Source organism: Dermacentor albipictus, chromosome 5, assembly GCF_038994185.2.
Source record: "Dermacentor albipictus isolate Rhodes 1998 colony chromosome 5, USDA_Dalb.pri_finalv2, whole genome shotgun sequence".
Classification (NCBI taxonomy): Eukaryota; Metazoa; Arthropoda; class Arachnida; order Ixodida; family Ixodidae; genus Dermacentor; species Dermacentor albipictus.
Window position 1 is genome coordinate 6,183,426 of NC_091825.1, and position 21,659 is coordinate 6,205,084.

General features: G+C 47.3%; 1 protein-coding gene across 2 annotated transcripts in view; it reads left to right on the forward strand.

Annotated features, from left to right (window-relative positions):
* The window catches only part of xmas (RRM_XMAS2 and SAC3_GANP domain-containing protein xmas), a 580,140-nt gene that overhangs the window by 425,876 nt on the left and 132,605 nt on the right, over window positions 1–21,659 (forward strand). For both annotated transcript variants that reach the window (XM_065450653.1, XM_065450654.1), the window contains one exon: window positions 1,062–1,253. In XM_065450653.1, coding sequence (XP_065306725.1) covers window positions 1,062–1,253 — 192 coding nt within the window. The remainder of the gene's footprint in view (window positions 1–1,061; window positions 1,254–21,659) is intronic.

Below are 21,659 nucleotides of genomic sequence, written 5' to 3' on the forward strand. Positions count from 1 at the left end.
GTGAGGCCAGACTTTATTTTTGCATTTTCATGTTTTCTGTGCATCTTGTCTCACATATTGCTCCTTAAGTGCACCAGTACGAAGGCTCCTTAACATTTGATTGATCGATTATTATTGTAGCGTAAAATTGTACTAATATATTATTTCAGTGCAGTAGTATTTGTGCAATTAAAAAAAAAGGCATGAATTAAGAAAGTGCAATAAAATGCTTTGTGGCTGATCATATGTATTGTGCTATTGATTTCTTCTGAGTTTTAATAATGGTTAGCTACCGTATCCAGTATTGTGGAATAAAATAATATGCCACAGCAATTACTGTGTGCCTCACAGAGCAAATTGAATGTCTTTCTCGGTCAAAACATCATAGCAGGCTGAAAACAATCAACAGGTTTTTTGTGGTGACGAAGTGTATAAATTGTGAAAATTACCTGTTTATATATTTCTTATATGATGCAAATGAGCTGCACCCATACATTCGAATAAGCACTTCAATAGTACGACTTGGCAAAGGGCAGCAAAAGACACCTATTGAAACCCTCCAATTCTCAAGCTTGTATTATGTGACGGTATGTCATATCATTAATGTCCAGAAAGACAAAGTTGACATTTTACAATAGAACATCGCCTTTACATCGTGAAAACTTTATTGTTTATCACTCTTATTGTTTCAAGCTTAGTTTACAGCAGGCTGTTTTATGCCGGGCTTTGACAGATAGTCCGGCGCAGCCGAGGAGCGAGCTTCGGCGCACGTCAGAGCTTGTGCCCAGCGGTTGCGCGGCCTCTTCCTTCGACCAACGCAAAGCGAAGCGCCAACGCGTGCCAGTGGTTGGGCCTTAAGTTGTAAGCACAACTCCTTTAGGGTGTCATGGAAGGTTGGCACCTGAATCGTACCACATGTGAGAAGGCATGCTCTGGTTGGTTTTGATGTTTCAAGTTATGCTGGTGGTGTGAATACTTTGAGTTTCTCCTTAAGGAAGGGCCTATATCCAGCTGTGCATGCAAATGGCACTCAGAATGGGAAGATGTGACGCTTCCAAAAGTGCACCAATTGTGTGATGCAGTTGGAGAGGAGGCTGGCAGAGACCTTGAGGGACGCTTCGAGGCTGCGCCCAGTGCCGTGCGTGTGCGTGGTGGACCTGGCAGACCCGGCTGTCATTGGGAATGTCGTGGAAGAGGGCCACCTCCGAGGGCTGCTTCCCCAAGTGTGGCGCATCTTCTCCTGCAGCCGAGGAAAGGCACCTCCCCGCAGAGTGGTGAGTGGGCAACCTCCTCAACGGATGGCCGTCGCTCGGCGTGTGGCGGTGGGCCCAAGTGGCCAGAGGCTGCTGCAAACAGCAGAAACATTAATGAGGATGGAAGGCGAAGTGAAATGGCAGTTCCGGCTTCAAAGATTTATATATTTTTTACAAATGTGGCAACAGCAAATTGACATTACACACATTGTTTGTGTCATTCACAATATCCAGCACAGTCAGCGGATACCCATTTTACCACACATCTGAATGCGATGGGCATCACTAGAGACCACCACCAACATAGACAACCAATGCGAGGTGAGTTATGCGCTGTTTGCCATGACAAGACTGGACTGTTGCAACGATCCTCATTTGCAAAAATGTCTGCACTTTCGTTTCTCTCTGCAATGTACGTACAGTCGACTCCTGTTAATATGATGTTCGTGGGAACTGAAAAAGACTTGGAATTAATTAGACTTCCAATTAAGCAAAAAGCACAAAAACAGCTCCTTTGTTACTCTTAAAGACAACAGTATTTTAGGAAAAACAGTCTGTCATCTGCTTGCCGAATCTAGCAGCAGAAAGCAATTCTAAAACTGATATGGCAAAACATAGAAAGGAAGAAACAAGCCGAGCCGGCCAGATGAAGGAACAGAGCGCTGACTTCCAACTGCCGTAATAACCGGACTATAGGTCGGACCGGAATATAGGTCGATCCCCGAACTAACGAATTCTCAAAATGATAAAAAAAAAAATAATTTTTCAATGGCAAAAGTGCCGACAGACATGACACCCTTACCGTGAAACAAATGGGACTCGGGGGGTTGCACAATGGTGACAGTATTTATTTAAATGCTGCTCGCATGTGCACCTGGCCAAGTTTTTAGCTGTATCGCGCGACCATCGACCCGCGTGCTTGTCAGCACCTTATTAACGGCGCTGAGCAGCGAAACAAACGAGATACGCGCATGTGTACACATGCCCTTACTTTCGCTATTTCGCCGCTCCGTGCCGTGATGACAAGGTGCTGACAAACACGCGGGTCGATGGTCGCGCGATACTGTTAAAAATTAGCAGGGTGTACAGTACACAGAAGGGCACGAAGTGCGCAAGCGCTACTCCGAATCAGAGCAACGCCTTTGATCAGAGTCGGATGAGGAGTGCTTCTCGCTGCCCAGTCCATAGGCGCGTGCGATCTCCACCGCTTTCAAACGGATGCATCGGCAGTCACAGGCAGCGATCTTACACGCAGCTCTCGGATGGACTCCGCAACCTTGCCTTCCAGTTCTGCAGTCCGCTGCAATCTGGCACGAAATGACATTTTCTTTTGGTTGTTGCAAGTTGTAATACGTTGCTTTTGCCTCCGCCACTACCGAATGCTCTTTTCGGATACTTCAAGTTCGCACTGTGCCGCCAGGTTGCCATGGGCTTCCGCGTACTCAATCGCCTTTTTCTTGAAGGCGACGGTGAATTGACATCGGCTTCTGCTAATTTTGAAACAAAATGAAAATGCAGCCTTTAATTACCGTAAAAACCGGACTATAGGTCGATCCCCGAACTAACGAATTCTAAAAATGAAAAAAAATCTTTTTCAGTGGCAATAGTACCGAAAGACATGACACCCTTACCTATAAACAAATGCGACTCAGTGGGGTGCACAATGGTGACAGTATTTATTTAAATGCTGCTCGCATGTGCACCTGGCCATGTTTTTAGTGGTATCGTGCGACCATCGACCCGCGTGCTTGTCAACACCGTAATAATGGCGCTGAGCAGCGAAACAAACGAGATACGCGCATGTGTACACATGCCCTTACTTTCGCTATTTCGCCTCTCCGTGCCGTGATGATAAAAGGTGCTGACAAACACGCGGGTCGACGGTCGCGCAATACTGTTAAAAATTCGTCGGGTGTACAGTATACAGAAGGGCACGAAGTCCGCAAGCACTACTCCGAATCAGAGCAACACGTTTGAGCAGAGTTGGATGACGAGTGCTTCTCGCTGCCCAGTCCATAGGCGCGTGCGATCTCTACCGCTTTCAAACGAATGCATTCGACAACAGGCAGCGATCTTACACGCAGCTCTCGGATGGACTCCGCAACCTTGCCTTCTAGTTCTGCAGTCCGCTGTGATCCGGCCACGAAATGACGCTTTCTTTTGGTTGCTGCAAATTGTAACATGTTGCTTTTATCTCCGCCACTACTGAATGCTTTCGGATACTCCAAGTCCGCGCTGTGCCGCCAGGTTGCCGTGGGCTTCCGCGTACTCGATCGCCTTTTTCTTGAAGGCGACGGTGAATTGACGTCGGCTTCCGCTCATTTTGAAACAAAATGAAAATGCAGCTTTTAATTAATATAACTTTGCGACAGTGGAAACGCAAAATGCCGGTGCCACAATGTCGCCAAGCCACAGAATAAAGAACCAACGCCGCGCTGCTGATGATGGCGATGGCGAAGCCGGCTGTTTACTTTATCCGCCCATTGTTGCAAGACTTCCGTAGTTTTTCCGCCAATGTCCGGTATATAAGTCGAGGGTCGACTTTTCGCGATGGTTTTTTGAAAAAAAAGTTCGACCTTTATTCCGGTTTTTACGGTAATATAACTTTTCGACAATGGAAACGCAAAATGCCGGTGCCACAACATCGCCACGCCGCCATAGACGCCGCGCTGCTGCTGATGGCAATGGCGGCTGTTTACTTCATCCGCCCATTGTTGCAAGACTTCCGTAGTTTTTCCGCCAACGTGCGGTATATAAGTCGAGGGTCGACTTTACGCGATGGTTTTTTGAAAAAAAGTTCGACCTATATTCTGGTTTTTAAGGTAGTTTATTGACAATTTGCACAAAATATATAGCTACAAGAAAGCATCAGGACATGTCGTCACGACACTTTACAAAATGTCACACCAATAGAAGACTGCACCATCATGAGTCGCAGAACGTGCAGTTCTGTCAAGCACGGTTAAACTGATCAAGAAATCTTACTTCCTGTGAAGACAGGCAGAAAGATGGCCCGCTAACACATGTGCTGCCAGCCCTTGCTATGAGACCAGCTTCTGTAATCTCCCGCGTAAGTTGTGATCGGTGCTTTTTTAGCAATTCACACCGATAAAAATTCGGCTTACATCCACAGTCGCGACAGTGGATTCCTAAGTGTCCCTGTATAGCCCAGTGCACATTGTAATCATGTTCGTTTAGCCTTTCATTAAGGCAGCGACCAGTTTGGCCTATATATCTCTTCTCGCATGCTAGTAGAATTGAACAAACAACCCCAACGATGCAAAACCCCAAACGCTTGTGCATGGTCGAACGGACAGTAGTACATGGATGGAGCGGATTTACGATCGTACAGAGCCTGCGTAGCCTATCTGGCGCATAAAATACTACTTCCACGTTATCCTTGCGGCCAATCTTTTTTAATCTGTGAGAGACGGTATGCAAATATGGTATGACTATTAGCCTCTTCAATTCATTATTTCTCTGTTGGGCTTCGGTGTCAGTGTCCTTCTTTAGCTGATTTAATAGCTTTTCAGCAATGACTGACAGTAGTGTGGCCGGGTACCCGGCACACAATAGTCGATCAACTTGACTCGCAAAATTGTGCTGCATGGCATAATGACAGGATTTCCTGGGGGCGTTAGTAAGATAAAGATTAGTAATGCTTCGCTTAACAAGCTTAGAATGGGCTAAGTCAAATTATAAAAGAGGTTTCCCACTTCTTGGTTTGTACATCCAGTATACGTCCAGTCACGTCCACGTTCATAAATCCACGTACATCCAGTCACGTGAAATAAATAAATTGAGGCCTAAAAATCATAAGCTTTTGTCATGGGTGAACACAAGCAGCTGAAAGCAATTGTTAAAAGTTTTCACGATTTCATCTGATGTGAGCTGGAAAGCAGCGTTGTCGCAATCTACAAGGACAAAAAAATCGTCTACATACTTTGACGACACTTCATTTATCTAGCATGCTCAATAGCAGCCGGTCATGATGAGCATGGTAGATGTCACTTAGCACAAGCACCAGGCATGAGCCAATGCACACACCACTGTTTTGAATGTAAGTCCACTCATTAAAAGATACAAAAGTCGATTTTAGGTAAAAGGATAAAAGTTCAGTGAGGCTGCTGTTATGAACACCAGCGCTTTTCTGGAAAGCTATTGCACCAAAGGAATCAGTGGCGTCCTCAACACACTGCAACAACTTTTTGTGCGGTAAAGAATAATATAAATCTTCTATGTCTACTGAAAAAGCTTGTAAACCCTCGTTATTCTCTTTAAGAAAGTTTGTCAAAGCATCCGAGTTCCTTACTAAAATAAGGTTGTCAGCAGTTAACGAGTCAAGTTTATCTAATAGTTTATCTAATAGTTTAAAATAGTGCCACAGATTTTTGCCATGTCCCTCTTTCCATTACAATAACCCACAAGGGGCAGTCAATTTTATGTGTCTTCACCGTGAAGGGCATGGCAAGGCTATGTTTCTTGCACTTATCGACTGCTTTGGACAGTTTTTCGAAACCCAACTTGTTGCACAGCTTTTTTGCTTCAGATTTAACTTCGGGCAAGGAAATGGCAACCACGGGTCAAAAGACAGAATCGACGGCAGTGGTAGCTTTCGTGAGGAACAAATTAGTCAAAACCGCAAAGCAAATCCACCTTCTTTGTCTGAAAGCAAAAGAGCAAGAGAGTTCTCTTCAAAGTAGCCCCCAACATTCTTGATTGGTAGCCTAAGAGGCTCCCGAGGTCAAAGTAGACAGACGCGAGTTGATGTGATTTTGCGCTTTCAGCTGCCAAACAAGCTACCAAGCTGCCTGTACAGGACCTTCACATTTTGATGTGAAAGCATCAAATGGCCCGTTGAGTGAAAAAGCCGGCATCTGTAGCAGTGAAAGGGCACCTAAATTCCCATTGGCTGCAACACCACGTCACTTGCGCTCCTCGATAGAAAAGGGCGGCTGGAAGGGCCACCTTATGCCATGCCAGGTGTTGCATTAGAGAGAGGAGAGGGTATCGCTGCGACGCCACGTCACCCTCACACTCTCGCTCAGAAGCCTGTGCTTTCCATGTGTTCCTTGTTCATGCAAGCTTTCGCCTGCATTCTAACTTTGCCTTGGTAATCACTATAAAGAAATTAATGTATTAAAAAAACAGAATAAATTGGAAAAGAAAACGTTGGCAGTAGTGAGTTTCAAACTTACGAACCGATGCTCAGAAACCATGCTTATGGACTGGGCAAAAGCAGCGCCTCCTAGATAGCAGGCCTGGGTACTTTGCTTTTCAACATCATGCTACTTGGATCAACATTTTCATTGCCAAGCCCGGCATAGTGAAAGTGGCGATGTCAAAATCGCCGTGGCTTACTCGGGAGCACGCCCATTAGATTCTATGGCAGTCAGGCAAGGTAGCATGACATCACAGATCGAAGTGTGCCGCTGGCCTTGTGGTATCCGGAGGCATTGGCCAAGTGTCTCAATGCACCCGCTTGTCCACGAGGTGTTCATAACTTGAAGGACCGCCCAGTGGCGTTGGATTGGACATTAATGCTTTCACATCCACAACTTGTAAGAATTGCTTTGGTGTCCTAGGACGAAGCCGAAACGTGGCGAAAAGTTCTCCTACACGAGTTCGTATCTGCCACCATTACTGCTCATTACCACTCAGTGCGTCCCGGCATCTCCCTGCACGCCAATTGTAAAAGTCACAGCGGCCACAAAGAGCATTGCGAGTTGGCGCAGCGTGCCACAAGATAAAGCGTGCTCCACACGTTCAAAGAGAAGAGAAAAAATGAAAAGAAAAAAAAACGAAGCAACGCCCACCCTTTGTATAATTTATCTCTCTCAGCGGGCTCCCAAATATGCCACAGTAGCAGTGGTAGCCATAAACAGCCCAGTTAGTAGAAGATGGCACCAACAAAGCGCAAGGCTGCATCGCTGGAGACGAAGCAGTAAATTTTGCAAGACTCGAAGTACTTACTAGCTGGCGCCATGGATGATATCAGCGATTTTGAAAACCGAGAGCACCATGATCACGAAGACTGGAACCAGTACACGAAGACTGGAACCAGTGGCCTTGCTGATCAGCAGAAAAGGCAGCCATTGTGCACCTGGGTGAAACCTCCCCATGGGTGAAACCAACACTGTGGAAGCCGCTGAAATTACCAAGCTCTGGGAGCATGTCACCACTGACTGTGAAAGAGGCGGTGCTTCAATGGAGGACAGTACAGATAGTGGTGCCCCATTCTGCAAAGAGATCTCCAGGCGATCATTGTCGCGACGCCATACAGAGGTGATGACAGCTGCAGCAGTAATGATGAGATTGACAATAGCCGGTCTTTGATACCGACCCCAGTGTTTATGCATAGTGCACTGTCATCGATCGAGTAGCTCATTGATTTCATGTATGCTGAATTATTGCCACCAGGGTTCACTCAGCAGGTGGACGCAATGTGCGCCACAGTTGTGAACCTGCAACTCCCATGAAAGCCAGTGCAGGTTTTTTACTCTTTCAGTGTGCCTAATGCTTGACATTCTGTTTAGAGGTATAAATAAACGTTTTATCTTGCACACCATACTTTCTACAGCATTTATTTTTTAGCATAAATGGCAAATTCGGTTTCAGAGCTACAAAGGTGTGTTCGGCAGCCTTTCTTTCTTTTTTTCCCCGACAGTCCAGATATAGCAGTAATCTGTTATAATGATCGTTCTTCTTGATATTGTTATAAATGGTCTGCACTGTACACTCAAAATCAGAAACACCTGCATAATAAACCCAACGCACGGCTGGCACACACTCGACAAAAGACGAGCAAAGAGACCCGTTGGTGTTGACTGAACAATCTTACCCTTTCATGAATGAGCTATTTTGGCACTTGAAAAATTGCACATTTCGTTGAAAAAATATATGGTCGCCTCGAGGCTCTCGATTGAAAAATAACTTCTAATTAACCAATATTATGGGCTTTTAGCATTGAATTATGGCTATGGTTTTGCATGGTTGCATGCAAAACTTACATGACCACTTCTTATCAATCGAAAATTCCTCAGTTAAGCAACTTAATATTATCGGTAGTCGAGTGTATTGGCATACAATCACTCTTCGGCGTTACCTCATGTCAAAAACTTGCTGCTAAAGCCATGCTAGAAGAAAGGAGACTACTCGTGGTGCTCACTTCGTTTGTCTGGTTGGAGTGCTAAGTTTTCAAGATGAATCAATGCCAACTTGCCCAGTTTGCCCTTTTTCTTATTCACACTGCTTGATCTGGTTGTTTGTGTAAAGCAGGGGTCATAAAAGAGGCCAAGTGCTTCGAATAGAATAGCCTGGTTCTTCAGGAGAGGCTTGCAAGCCTATCCCCACAGCTGCATTTTCACACAGTATCGTTGGACATGTGGTTGGACAGGGCTCAGTTGCTCTTCGACAGCCACGAATCTCTTGCAGCGCTGGGCCTCTAATTATCTTTTCACTTGAGCAATGAAAAGGTGATGCCTCTTTTCATTCTTGGTATGGTGCAGAATACTGGCTCTAGAAGTGTTCTGTCGGAAACGCTAGTGCCCACGATGAGCAGACTTCCAACTTTCCAGTCTTTTCCAACTTGTCAAGTGGCTCTCACCGAATACTTTCACACCTTGTTACAATGAACAAAAATACAGAGTCTGTCCCAAAACTTCCCGGAGTGACTTTTGTTGTCGGCAACACCGCCTGGCGGGGCGAGACTTAAGGCGGAGAATTCAACGGCAGATCTAAGCTTCGAAACAAGACCGGTCTCAGTTTCCTGCTGGCAGTTGTTGAGGCAGGCCACGCTCGGTGCAGAGATATCTACTGCATCCTCGCCGAGAAAAAGAATGGACCAGTTTTTGGAGCAGCGTTATGCAATCAAGTTTTGTGTGAAACTGAGTAAAAACAGGGCGGATATGCTCGAAGTGCTTCGGAAAGCTTACAGTTACGACAGTTATGAAATAAAGCCAAACGTTCATGTTGCACATGAGGTTCCAGGAAGGTTGGGAGTTCGTTAACGCCGACGACACCTCGGGACAGCCGTCGACATTGCAAACGGACGACTCCGTGCAAAAAGTGCATCAAGTTTTGGACAAGGACCGGTGATTAAGTGTTCAAATGATCGCAGAGGATTGTGGAATACCCCAAAAATCATTCATTGCATTTTAATGGAGGATCTTCAAATGAGGAAAGTCTGCATGAAAATGGTGCCAGAAGTCCTGACAAGTGATGAAGTAACTCAACAAGCGCTTGGCAAAGAATGAACGCTTTATTAAAGGTAAGACTTCCAGATGCACCTGGTAGGCGTCCCAACTGTCTTCCGTTTCGTCGAAACCTGGCAGTCCAGCGTGGGCCACCATGGAACTGACAGCGGCCCGGTGGTGGGCAGCCTCGTCACCACTGAAGTAACTCGACAAACGATTGGCAAAGAACGAACGCTTTATTAAAGGTTAGTATAGCTTTTGTAGCCTTTATTTTGTGACGTCACTACAGCCACTGCCGGTTAAAAGAGGCATGGCCGGGGAATCTAACTGAAACAAGTATCTGCATCGCATGCTGATTCACAACAAGTGAGATGAAGGAAGAGCGTTTGTTGAAGTGCCAGGAATTTCATGAACGCCACAAGATGGACCCAGAATTTTTGGACAGAGTGATCAGATGGGGCGAGACGTGGCTTTTTCAGTACATTCCAAAATCAAAGTGTCGGAGCAGCGAGTGGCACACCACAGAGTCGCCTGGCTCGAAAAAAAGAAATGAGCAAATCACGAATCAAGGCAATGCTCATTGTATTTTCTGACAGAAAAGGCATGGTTCACAGTGAATTCGTGCCACAGGGACCAACAGTCAATGAGTTTTACTGTGAAGTGCTCAAACAGTTGCGCAAGAGTGTTTGATGCGTCCTAAAAGAAATTCGCAACAATTGGATTTTGCACCATGACAATGTGTCGAGCCACACCGTGCTCATTGTCTCCGAGTTGCTGGCCAAAATGGGTGTGGCAATGCTGCCCCAGTCGCCATACAGCCCCGATCTGGCACCACCGGACTTCTTTTTGTTCCGAAGGATCAAAAGAAACCTGAAGGCAACTCTGCATGGGGCGCTGGAGACGGTAAAAGCAGCTGCGACAACCTCAATGAAGGAGGTAGCGATCGTCCGGCGGTGCAGCAGAAACCTGACGAATGATCTCGCCGTCGTTGAGTTCTGCACATGTCAGTACAGCAGTGTCAGCACCTGTGAAACTGTCAAATGAGACAGTGTCCAGAATCGCAATGTAACCACTGTGCAGGTCTCGGCAGAACATTTTCTGCGTCAGTAGGGAGCACATCGAAAGGCGACAAATCTTGGGCCTCCCGGCACCCGCTTGCCGGCATTCCCCAGTGCAGGCTGTGCAGGCACTGTCTGCGCCATTAGACCCTTGACGCGATGTTTCGGTACGCCGCGTTGGATCACCGAAACCTCGACATGGCACACAAAGCAAACACCACCGTGCCGACACCTGTCGCACAAACAAAAAACGTGGCCTGCTCGCAGCGTCGTGCGTGAAGAAACAAATCAGCTGCTGGATTATCTTGACGTGGCTTACTAAGCTGAAACCAGAACTGCTTTAGAACCACTCTATCGAACCAGGCAGAAATGATGATGATGAGCGGGGATTTCCAGTAGCGCCACTTTGTGGGGCAGCAAGGAGGCTTCGTTCAAAACAAAAATGGTGTTCAGCAAGTCGAACTATGCACCGGCCAGAGTCGGTCTATGATGCTCTCGATCGAGTTGGCAAGTGTCCGAAAAATCAGACGAGAGGTTGCAAGGTGTCCGAACTTTCGGCAGTTGTTATACATTAGGGTCTATGGGGAGAATGGCGGTGCCGCGAAGCTTACCGAATAATCGGGCATGTCCGAATTTTTGGAGTCTGGAAAATCAGTCGGCGACTGTACCTCAAACACTATTGTGATAGTCATCCTCCAGCATAAAGTGATGGCCACAAATGCACACATCGTGGCACCGATTGGATAGCGACAATCCGATGCACTGCAGCAACTCCGCTCGTCTGCTGCCTTGCAGAGGGACGCGATTGTCGCAGCTTGACGTATTACCAGTCACTACGTTTGCAGCTCACAACCTCACACAGGCAAACCATGGTGCTTGCGAAAATAAGGAGCAAGACCAACACTGACTGCAGAGCTGTCGTCAACACGGAGCACATTGTAACACAAGCAGGGGACACTTGTTGTGTGCCAGAAGTCTTGAGTGTAGCGATAAGTTGTCCTTGTGCATTCTCATTATGTTACTTTCTTTTTAGAGCGCAGCTCTCTGGCGCCCCTTCCCACGCGGTGGCCAGTGCGGTGGCCACGATAGCCAGTTTCTCTAGAACAATCTGCCCACCATCCTTCAACAAATCTGCTGTTACCTGATCTTCCCCAGCTGCCTTCCCCCTTTGCATATCTCCCAAGGTTTTCTTTACTTCTTCTGGCGTTACCTTTGGGATTTGAAATTCCTCTAGACTATTTTCTCTTCCATTATCGTCGTGGGTGCCTCTGGTACTGTATAAATCTCTATAGAACTCCTCAGCCACTTGAACTATCTCATCCATATTAGTAATGATATTGCCGGCTTTGTCTCGTAACGCATACATCTGATTCTTGCCAATTCCTAGTTTCTTCTTCACTGTTTTTAGGCTTCCTCCGTTCCTGAGAGCATGTTCAATTCTATCCATATTATACTTCCTTATGTCAGCTGTTGTACGCTTGTTGATTAACTTCGAAAGTTCTGCCAGTTCTATTCTAGCTGTAGGGTTAGAGGCTTTCATACATTGGCGTTTCTTGATCAGGTCTTTCGTCTCCTGCGATAGTTTACTGGTATCCTGCCTAACGGAGTTACCACCGACTTCCATTGCACACTCCTTAATGATGCCCACAAGATTGTCGTTCATTGCTTCAACACTAAGGTCCTCTTCCTGAGTTAAAGCCGAATAGCTGTTCTGTAGCTTGATCTGGAATTCCTCTATTTTCCCTTTTACCGCTAACTCATTGATCGGCTTCTTATGTACCAATTTCTTCCGTTCCCTTCTCAGGTCTAGGCTAATTCGAGTTCTTACCATCCTGTGGTCACTGCAGCGTACCTTGCCGAGCACATCCACATCTTGTATGATGCCAGGGTTAGCGCAGAGTATGAGGTCTATTTCGTTTCTAGTCTCGCCGTTCGGGCTCCTCCACGTCCACTTTCGGCTATCCCACTTGCGGAAGAAGGTATTCATTATCCTCATATTATTCTGTTCTGCAAACTCTACTAATAACTCTCCCCCGATATTCCTAGTGCCTATGCCATATTCCTCTACTGCCTTGTCTCCAGCCTGCTTCTTGCCTACCTTGGCGTTAAAGTCGCCCATTAGTATAGTGTACTTAGTTTTCACTCTACCCGTCGCCGATTCCACGTCTTCACAGAAGCTTTCGACTTCCTGGTCATCATGGCTGGATGTAGGGGCGTAGACCTGTACAATCTTCATTTTGTGTCTTTTATTAAGTTTCACAACAAGACCTGCCGCCCTCTCGTTAATGCTATAGAATTCCTGTATGTTACCAGCTATATTATTATTAATCAGGAATCCGACTCCTAGTTCTCTTCTCTCCATAGCTCTTCAGCTCCATAGCTGGGGCCAGCACACAGCTCTAGCTGCGCGCGCTCCTGTCGCCATCTCTCACGCACGGCACGAGCCTAGCTCTCCCCTTGTCCTCCAAAGCCTGATCATGTGTTCTCACCTATCCTCTTGCCCCCTTCCTCCATGCAGTGCCGTTGCAGTGACTCTCGCCGCTACCGTCCACACCATCCTCGCCGTCCCTTCTCCCGCTGTCACGATACTGCCACGGTGCCGGCTGCGGGCGCTCCTTGCTACCTCGCACGTGATCCACGGCTATGCACTCTTCCGTCTCCGCGTCACGTGGCTGTACAGCTCTCAGCCATGTCTCTCGCTTCCCCACTTGCGAGGCGTGTTCCTCATCGGCATTTGTCGCCTCTGACAGTGCTTGCACCTGGCTGTCCTTCTCCCGCCTCCACTCTCGTTCTATACCTCCTCTTACCTGGCACAGTGCCGTTGCGGTGACTCGAAAGACAGTTATAGCGTCTCGTCCCCTTACTTCTACTTCCCACCCCAACCTTGTGCGGCCGCATTGAGGCCTGTCTTTGAGTGAATGAGTGTGTGACCTCTACTCAATACCCCTGTTCTCCACCCATCTCCCCATCCCACCTCAGAAGAAACATTAAATAATATTTGCTAATCTCCCCCCCCCCCCTTCTCCGCACCGGTGACCCACCATAGTATGGCGCGATGGCGCGTCACCAGAGCACCGACTCCATAACAGCAGACCGCGGTGTGTGCTGCCCGATCTGAAATGCAGAACCTTTTCCATTCGGCCCTGCATGCTCTGCATGCGATTGCCTGTTGTTGAAAAAAGGCAGCAGCTGCGCCCGAAGATCGCAGTGCCAAGCAGCGTAATCGTCGGCCAATTTTTTATAGAAACAAATTAACTAACACTCCGACTATTGCGAACAACATTTGTTCTCCATAAAGTTGGAAATATTATTGATGATGTGCCCTGGACAGCCAATCGGCTAGCTCGCCCCACTTGGCTGAAAACTCAGCCAAGTGGGGTGCTGCTATGGGTAGCGATGTCCATTTTAACAGCAGAGCTGTTTAAGCTTTTAGTTCTGCCGTGGAGCATTACTAGAAAACTCAGCCCAGCTGTGCACCACCTCGCATTGCCTAGCAACCACCTGCGAGAGCACTGAGCCACGTAACTTCCTTGTACCTCATGCATGTAGGATGGAGTCGTGACATCTCAGGCGAGTAAAAGCTTGGAACAGCTGGTGTGGTGCCACATCTGTCACCTCCTCTTCTCTGTGCGTATGTACTGCTGCCATGGGAAGGCCAAAGAAAGTCCGGACACATGAAGAAGAAGCGGCTTACCAGGAAGCGCACCGTACTGCCAAGCAAGAAGCGACGCATTGCCGCTGAGCTGATCCAGAACACTGTGCCGAAGCTGCAGTTGAGAAGAGGCGATGCCAAGTCAAGGATCCTGAGTTTCAGTCCAGCAAACGCAAGAGTCGGTGCTTGAATGCTCGATGTCGCTGAGAAAGCGATCCTGGCCTGCGACAACTCAAACACTTCCAGCGTCAAACCTGCCGAGACAACAACTTAGCAAAACCTAGCATAACCTCACAAAACCTACAAACAACTTAGGCAGAGACAGACGTTTGGTTGAGTTGGTAAGACATATGTGCAACAGAACAGCGCAGTTTTCACGGGTACAAGCAGGGAGAAACGGCAGAGAGACGGCAGCGCTCGTCTGTGTCGTTTCTCCCTGCTTGTCCTCTTGAAAACTGTGCTGTTCTGTTTCAACTTAGGCAAGCCACGTAAAAGCTAAGTGATCACAAGCTCCGCTGTTGACTCCAGCCTTGCACCACTAGTGCAAGATGCTCACATTCTCTTTTAAATCTTTATAATAATTGCACACTTTATGCACCGCACCTAATGCATCAATAAGTGATCTGAAGGACCTACCCTAATGATTTGGTACCATGTATACAAAATTGTCAAAATCGTTTTGAAGCGGTTTGCTCCAGAAGAGTCATGGAAGAGTCATGAAGAGGGATAAGAAGATGAAGAAGAAGCGAATATATGGGTGACTTTCTTCGTTGACCCAAAGTCACGTCCGAGCGTATCCTTTGGCCTTTACCAAGTGCAAGGTGAGCCAGCAAAAGACCTGAGGTGAAACAGCGCAAAAAAGACGAGGACACAAGGAAACAAATACCACAGACAAGCGCTGCAAAAGACCTTGCTTGGGATGTCGCAACGGCCAACCTCGTCGAAGTGGTGCTGCAAGGAGCTTCTATGAGTTGCAAAGAACTTCTGCAGATAGGATCCGTTAAAGTGGACCTGCAGCTGCAGGGGCTTGTGGACTTGCCGGAAGTGGACTTGGTCCTGAAGCCTTCGCACCGATGCACCGTCAAGCAGAAAACATTGGCAGAGGTGCGCCTGGGTAAGTTCTGCAACGTTTACATTGAGGATATCATTGTTTATTCAAAAACAGAGGAGGAACATCATAAACATCTTTCACAAGTTTTGAACGCTCGCAGTCTTGTACATCTCATACTGAACTTAAAGAAAGCCTTCCAAGTAAAGGTGGTGTTTCTTGGAAGAGTTTTTGGCGGGTCCACGAAAAGTACAATGCAAGAATCAGTTGAAAGCATTTCAAAATTGGTGAAACCCCTTGATATACACTGACTGCGTGTCTTCCTAGATCTAGCAGGACATTTCAGGTCCTTCATCAAAGACTGTGCCATTAAGACGAGATGTTTCACACGTTTGACGCAGAAAGATATACAGTCGAACCTGGCTATATCGAACTCACAGAAAAACGCCTATCAGTTTGATATAGAGCATAATTTGATATGAGCCTTCTAAATAATTGGATGTCATAAAAGCACATACCATAGTATGTAAAATCACTTTAATGATGAAACTAGCTTAGTTTCGCATGAAATGGTCCTGCATTTTCTTCTGCTTGGGTGATTTCGCTGCCTGCGACGCACACTTCTCCACATTGTCTAAGGAGTCAGAGCAGCTGAGGCCGCGACCTTCCACATTCGCGCAGAAGCACCGGACTAGAGTAAGCGCACGAATCACTTCGGAGGATGTGGGCAAAGGTCCGTCATTGCTTTCCTCATTGTGCCCACTGTCACTTGTGGTCAGTATGATGTTGGCAATGTAGTCTTCATTTTCGGGCTCTTCCGTGGTCGTGACATCATCATTTGCACTCTCAAAGTCGTCCACCATTGATTTGTCAACAGCTTCCGGAAATTGATTGTTGTATTCATATAGGAGGTTGTGGCCAAGTACTACACCAGGGTGGCCAATCCTGCTCTGGTGAGGGAGTGCGTTACCGGTCTGGTCACCGGGATCGGGCCACACTCCAGGCCTGTTTATGCAATTTTATCAACACGCAGATTTTGTTGCTGTTGTTGTAATCCGGTGGAAAATTGCGTGGCACCAGGATTCGAACCACGGACCTCTTGCACGCGAGGCGAGTGTACTACCTCTACGCCACCGCTAAGACAGTGTAAGACAGCTGACATAAAGAAGTATAATATGGCTAGAATTGAACATGCTCTCAGGAACGGAGGAAGCCTAAAAGCAGTGAAGAAGAAACTAGGAATTGGCAAGAATCACATGTATGCGTTAAGAGACAAAGCCGGCACTATCATTACTAATATGGATGAGATAGTTCAAGTGGCTGAGGAGTTCTATAGAGATTTATACAGTACCAGTGGCACCCACGACGATAATGGAAGAGAGAATAATCTAGAGGAATTCGAAATCCCACAGGTAACGCCGGAACAAGTAAAGAAGGCCTTGGGAGCTATGCAAAGGGGGAAGGCTGCTGGGGAGGATCAGGTAACAGCAGATTTGTTGAAGGATGGTGGGCAGATTGTTCTAGAGAGACTGGCCACCCTGTATACGCAATGTGCCATGACCTCGAGCGTACCGGAATCTTGGAAGAACGCTAACATAATCCTAATTCATCAGAAAGGGGACGCAAAAGACTTGAAAAATTATAGACCAATCAGCTTACTGTCAGTTGCCTACAAACTATTTACTAAGGTACAGTGGAATCTCGATGATACGATCACGGCTAATACGAATTTCTAGATGATACGAATTTTTCTGTGGTCCTGGTCGAGCCCCATTACTTTCCAACGTGCTAGAGAATGGTTGTTACGAATGAATTTTCGACCCGCATCGGTTGATACGAATATTACCGAAGACGCTGGAAATTTGAAAGTGTGCTTGGTGAAGGCCAGATGCTGCTGCCGTCTGCGCTCCGCTTCACTGGCTTTACTGTTCGGTGAAATGGCCGGTCGCTGCTGCCGTCTGCGCTCCAATTAATTTGCTTTGGTGTTCGGCGATATCGCCCGTCGCTGCTGCCGCTTGCGTTCTGCTTCCCTGCCTTTAGTACCCGGCGATCTAATCGGTCGCTGTTGGCGTTTCCATTCTGCCTCCCTTGCTTTCGCATCTGGTGACATGTTCATTCGTTGCACGCGCATTCGCTCCTTGTTCTTCTGGCGTTTGATGTTGGGGGAATGCGGCGTCCGCTGCCGCTTCTAGAACCGCTTGGCGCGCAATCACTGGGTCGCTTCGGAGCTACGGGTCTCACTCGACTGCAACAAGACGTCTGATGAAGGAGCGGCGGTGCAGCTGCCACCGCCGACGCTCGCGCGCTCGTTCTACTGCTACTGTGTGACGTCACAGTTGCTATGTGCAGCTGCGCCCCCGACCGGCGCGCCGGTTGCTAAGGAGGGGAGGAGGTTGCGCCGCTGCGCGGTGAAGAGGCCACAATTGGCACCATTCCAGCGCACTGACAGATGCGACCGCGAGCCCCACCGACGGCAGTGAAAGAGAACAGTGCGATTTCTCCCTCTCTCTTTTGGTGCGGAGGCACGGACGTGGCACCGGACAGCACGGAGGCCGCGACTGGGCGCAAAGAGTTTGAAGCGGTGGCACTTTTGTTGCTTTTCCTCCTTTTCCGCGTGCCATTGGACGGAGTGGATGCTGTGCTTCTAGCCGCGTTCTCGTCTTTGACGTGGGCAACGGTGAAGGACCACCACCGGCGGCTGAAACGCTGCATGCGCTCAAAGTTCTGAGGCGTGCTATGGCCGCGGATGAAATCAGCGACGACACGTGGACGCGTTTTTATGGATTTGAACAAAGTCTGCTAATTGACCTGACAAAGAAAAAGAAGCAGAAGGACATCGCAGACTTTTCCTTCAAGAAATAAATGCTTTTTATGTACGTGTGCCTGAGTGAATTTACCTCTCACTCTTTAATTTAGCTAGATGTAATTGTTTGGATGATACAAATTTCGGCTAATACGAATATTTTTCGTGACCCCGTGAGATTCGTATCATCGAGATTCCACTGTAATTGCAAATAGAATCAGGAACACCTTAGACTTCTGTCAAGCAAAGGACCAGGCAGGATTCCGTAAAGGCTATCAACCATAGACCATATTCACACTATCAATCAGGTGATAGAGAAATGTGCGGAATATAACCAACCCCTATGTGTAGCTTTCATTGATTACGAGAAAGCGTTTATTCTGTCGAAACCTCAGCGGTCATGGAGACATTACGGAATCAGTGTGTAGACGAGCCGTATGTAAAAATACTGAAAGATATCTATAGTGGCTCCACAGCCACCGTAGTCCTCCATAAAGAAAGCAACAAAATCCCAATAAAGAAAGGTGTCAGGCAAGGAGATACGATCTCTCTAATGCTATTCACAGCGTGTGTACAGGAGGTATTCAGAGACCTGGATTGGGAAGAATTGGGGATAAGAGTTAATGGAGAATACCTTGTATACCTAGTAACTTGAGATTCGCTGATGATATTGCCTTGCTTAGTAACTCACGGGACCAACTGCAATGCATGCTCACTGACCTGGAGAGGCAAAGCAGAAGAGTGGGTCTAAAAATTAATCTGCAGAAAACTAAAGTAATGTTTAAATGTCTCAGAAGAGAACAGCAGTTTACAATAGGTAGCGAGGCACTGGAAGTGGTAAGGGAATACATCTACTTAGGGCAGGTAGTGACGGCGGATCCGGATCATGAGACGGAAATAATCAGAAGAATAAGAATGGGCTGAGGTGCGTTTGGCAGGCATTCTCAGATCATGAACAGCAGGTTGCCATTATCCCTCAAGAGAAAAGTGCATAATAGCTGTGTCTTACCAGTACTTACCTACGGGGCAGAAACCTGGAGGCTTACGAAAAGGGTTCTACTTAAATTGAGGACAACGCAATGAGCTATGGAAAGAAGAATGATGGGTGTAACTTTAAGGGATAAGAAAAGAGCAGATTGAGTGAGGGAACAAACGCGAGGTAATGACATCTTAGTTGAAATCAAGAAAAAGAAATGGGCATGGGCAGGACATGTAATGAGGAGGAAAGCTAACGGATAGTCATTAAGGGTTACGGATTGGATTCCAGGGGAAGGGAAGCGTAGCAGGGGGCGGCAGAAAGTCAGGTGTGCGGATGAGATTAAGAAGTTTGCAGGGACGACATGGCCACAATTAGTACATGACCGGAATTGTTGGAGAAGTATGGGAGAGGCCTTTGCCCTGCAGTGGGCGTAACCAGGCTAATGATGATGATGATGATGATTCGGAAATTCTGGCAGCTCGCTCCAAACTTTGTCAACACTGGCAACGGCTGCGTTGCATTCATCAGAATTCACAACCATCACCGAGCATGCGGAAGCCGACACGGCTGAAGCAATTTTGGATTAACCACTCGTACACGGCCGTGTGCACGCACCGGTTGCCACAGGCACCAGGTGGCGGCCGCTTTAGTCCTAATGTCCCCCTTATTCTTCAAGATCGTGCCGAGTGCGCTCCTTGGAATCTTGCTCACTGCTAGGACATCCGACTTCTCACCGTGTTCAACCCAATTTATGATTTCGAGCTTCATGACGTAAGGCGAATTCTGCCGCTTCATCACGGCAGCACTGCGGGAGATGGCTCACAAGGCGCATGCACAATGAACCAGAAAAGCAGCAAGACAACTCGCACTTTCGCCATCTTGCACGACGAGGGCACAAGAGCCTCTGATTGGCTGTCTGAGCAAGCGCTGCGGGCTATCCAGGATCATTTTCTGCAGGGGGGGGGGGGGGGTGTCGACAGTTCGTTCGAGGTAGCACGGTCGCGGTAGGGAGTGCGGTTGGATGGAGCCGTGCCGCTGGGTTTCCCCACCACTGCAAGGGAAAGCCAACTTCTGGGGGCACTTTTCCGCTGCTTGACATTCGATATATCGGGAGTCGCTGCTACCTTTGTTCAATGCTATATATACTCATTGTAACTGTACTGTGTCCAGAAATTGTTCGATATATAGAATAATTATATGTAAATGGGGTCGATAAAGTCAGGTTTGGCTGTAGCTTACCAGTGGGATGACGAATGTGAGACTGCGTACCGTGAACTTGTGAGAATGATATTGTCGGACCCTATCCTGCGTATACCAAACTCCTCCTTGCCGTTTGTGCTGAATATAGATGCATCATATTATGCGACCGGCGCCGTTCTCTACCAGAAATAGAGTCTAACCACCAAAAGCATTATGTAGTCGGGTACTACAGCTATACACTGAAGCCAGCTGAAATTGACTACTCTACAACAGAAAAAAAAAAGCGCTGGCGGTCTTGAAAGCTGTGCAGTATTTTCGAACTTACCTAGAAGGTACAAAATTCACCCTTTTCACGGATCACCAGGCACCGACTCACCTTCTTGGCATGACACAACCAAGACGCCGCATCGCTAGATGGATAAATTATCTCCAACAGTTTGATTTCATCATTTCCCATCGACCCAGCCTCCTCCTCACTGACGCTGATGCACTGTCCGGGTTGCTGGTACTGAACACGTTTGACTACCCTCAAGAAATTAATCGCATGAAACGTTAGGAGGGCACTGAAAAAAATGAAGTTTATTGATGGCAAATATCGTGTTCCAGCCACAAGGGTTCCCAAAATACTGCATCTCTACCATGACACCCCAGAATCTGGTGGAACAATATGGTTTCTGGCACACGTACAATAAACTGCTCAAGAGATTTACGTAGCCAGGTATAAAGGATAATACCAGAACCTACATCCGAATGTGCCATCTGTGCCAGACGAATAAAGTCAAGTTCAGGCAGTCTGCAGATATAATGGTAACCACGGAGCACTCAAGTATACCATTTGAAGTCGTTCATTTGGATTTCGTGGAGCTCAGTAAGAAAGGAGAAGGCATCAGGAAAACGCAAGCTTCCTTGCTGCCTATTGATGAATGTACAAGCGTGGTTATGCCCAGGGCAGGAAAGAAAGACGCCAACAGCATCTTCGCTCTTCTTAAGGCTGGGTGTTTTCAAGACACAAAGATCTTAGTGTGTGATAATGGACCTGCTTGTCGGAGCAAAAAGCTTGCAAAGTGGGGGGAGGTAAAGGAATGACAGTCAAGTTTTGTTCACCATATCACCCAGCTGCTAATCGCCTCGCCAAACGTGCTATACGAGATACAAAATGGTACATAAAAATGTACCCAAACTTTGCAGGTGGTCACAAGTGCTGCCTCGAAGCTGCTGTGAGACATCACAACCCACCCTTGCACAAGTGGTCTTTGATGCAGCCCTCTTTTCGCTGCTTCAGGGACTGTGCCCATACTTCCAGCGGATCACGAACTGGACCTTCTTAATAACCTAAAGCTTTCTGAGAGCAAGAAAAGTGCGAAACATCAAGAGGCATATAAAGATCGAATGAAGAAAAATTTTTACAGAAGAAGACGCAGCAGCGACATACCGTATATACAACCCGGCGACCGCGTTTTAGTACGGAAAGGCAGCAACACTTCCGATCACA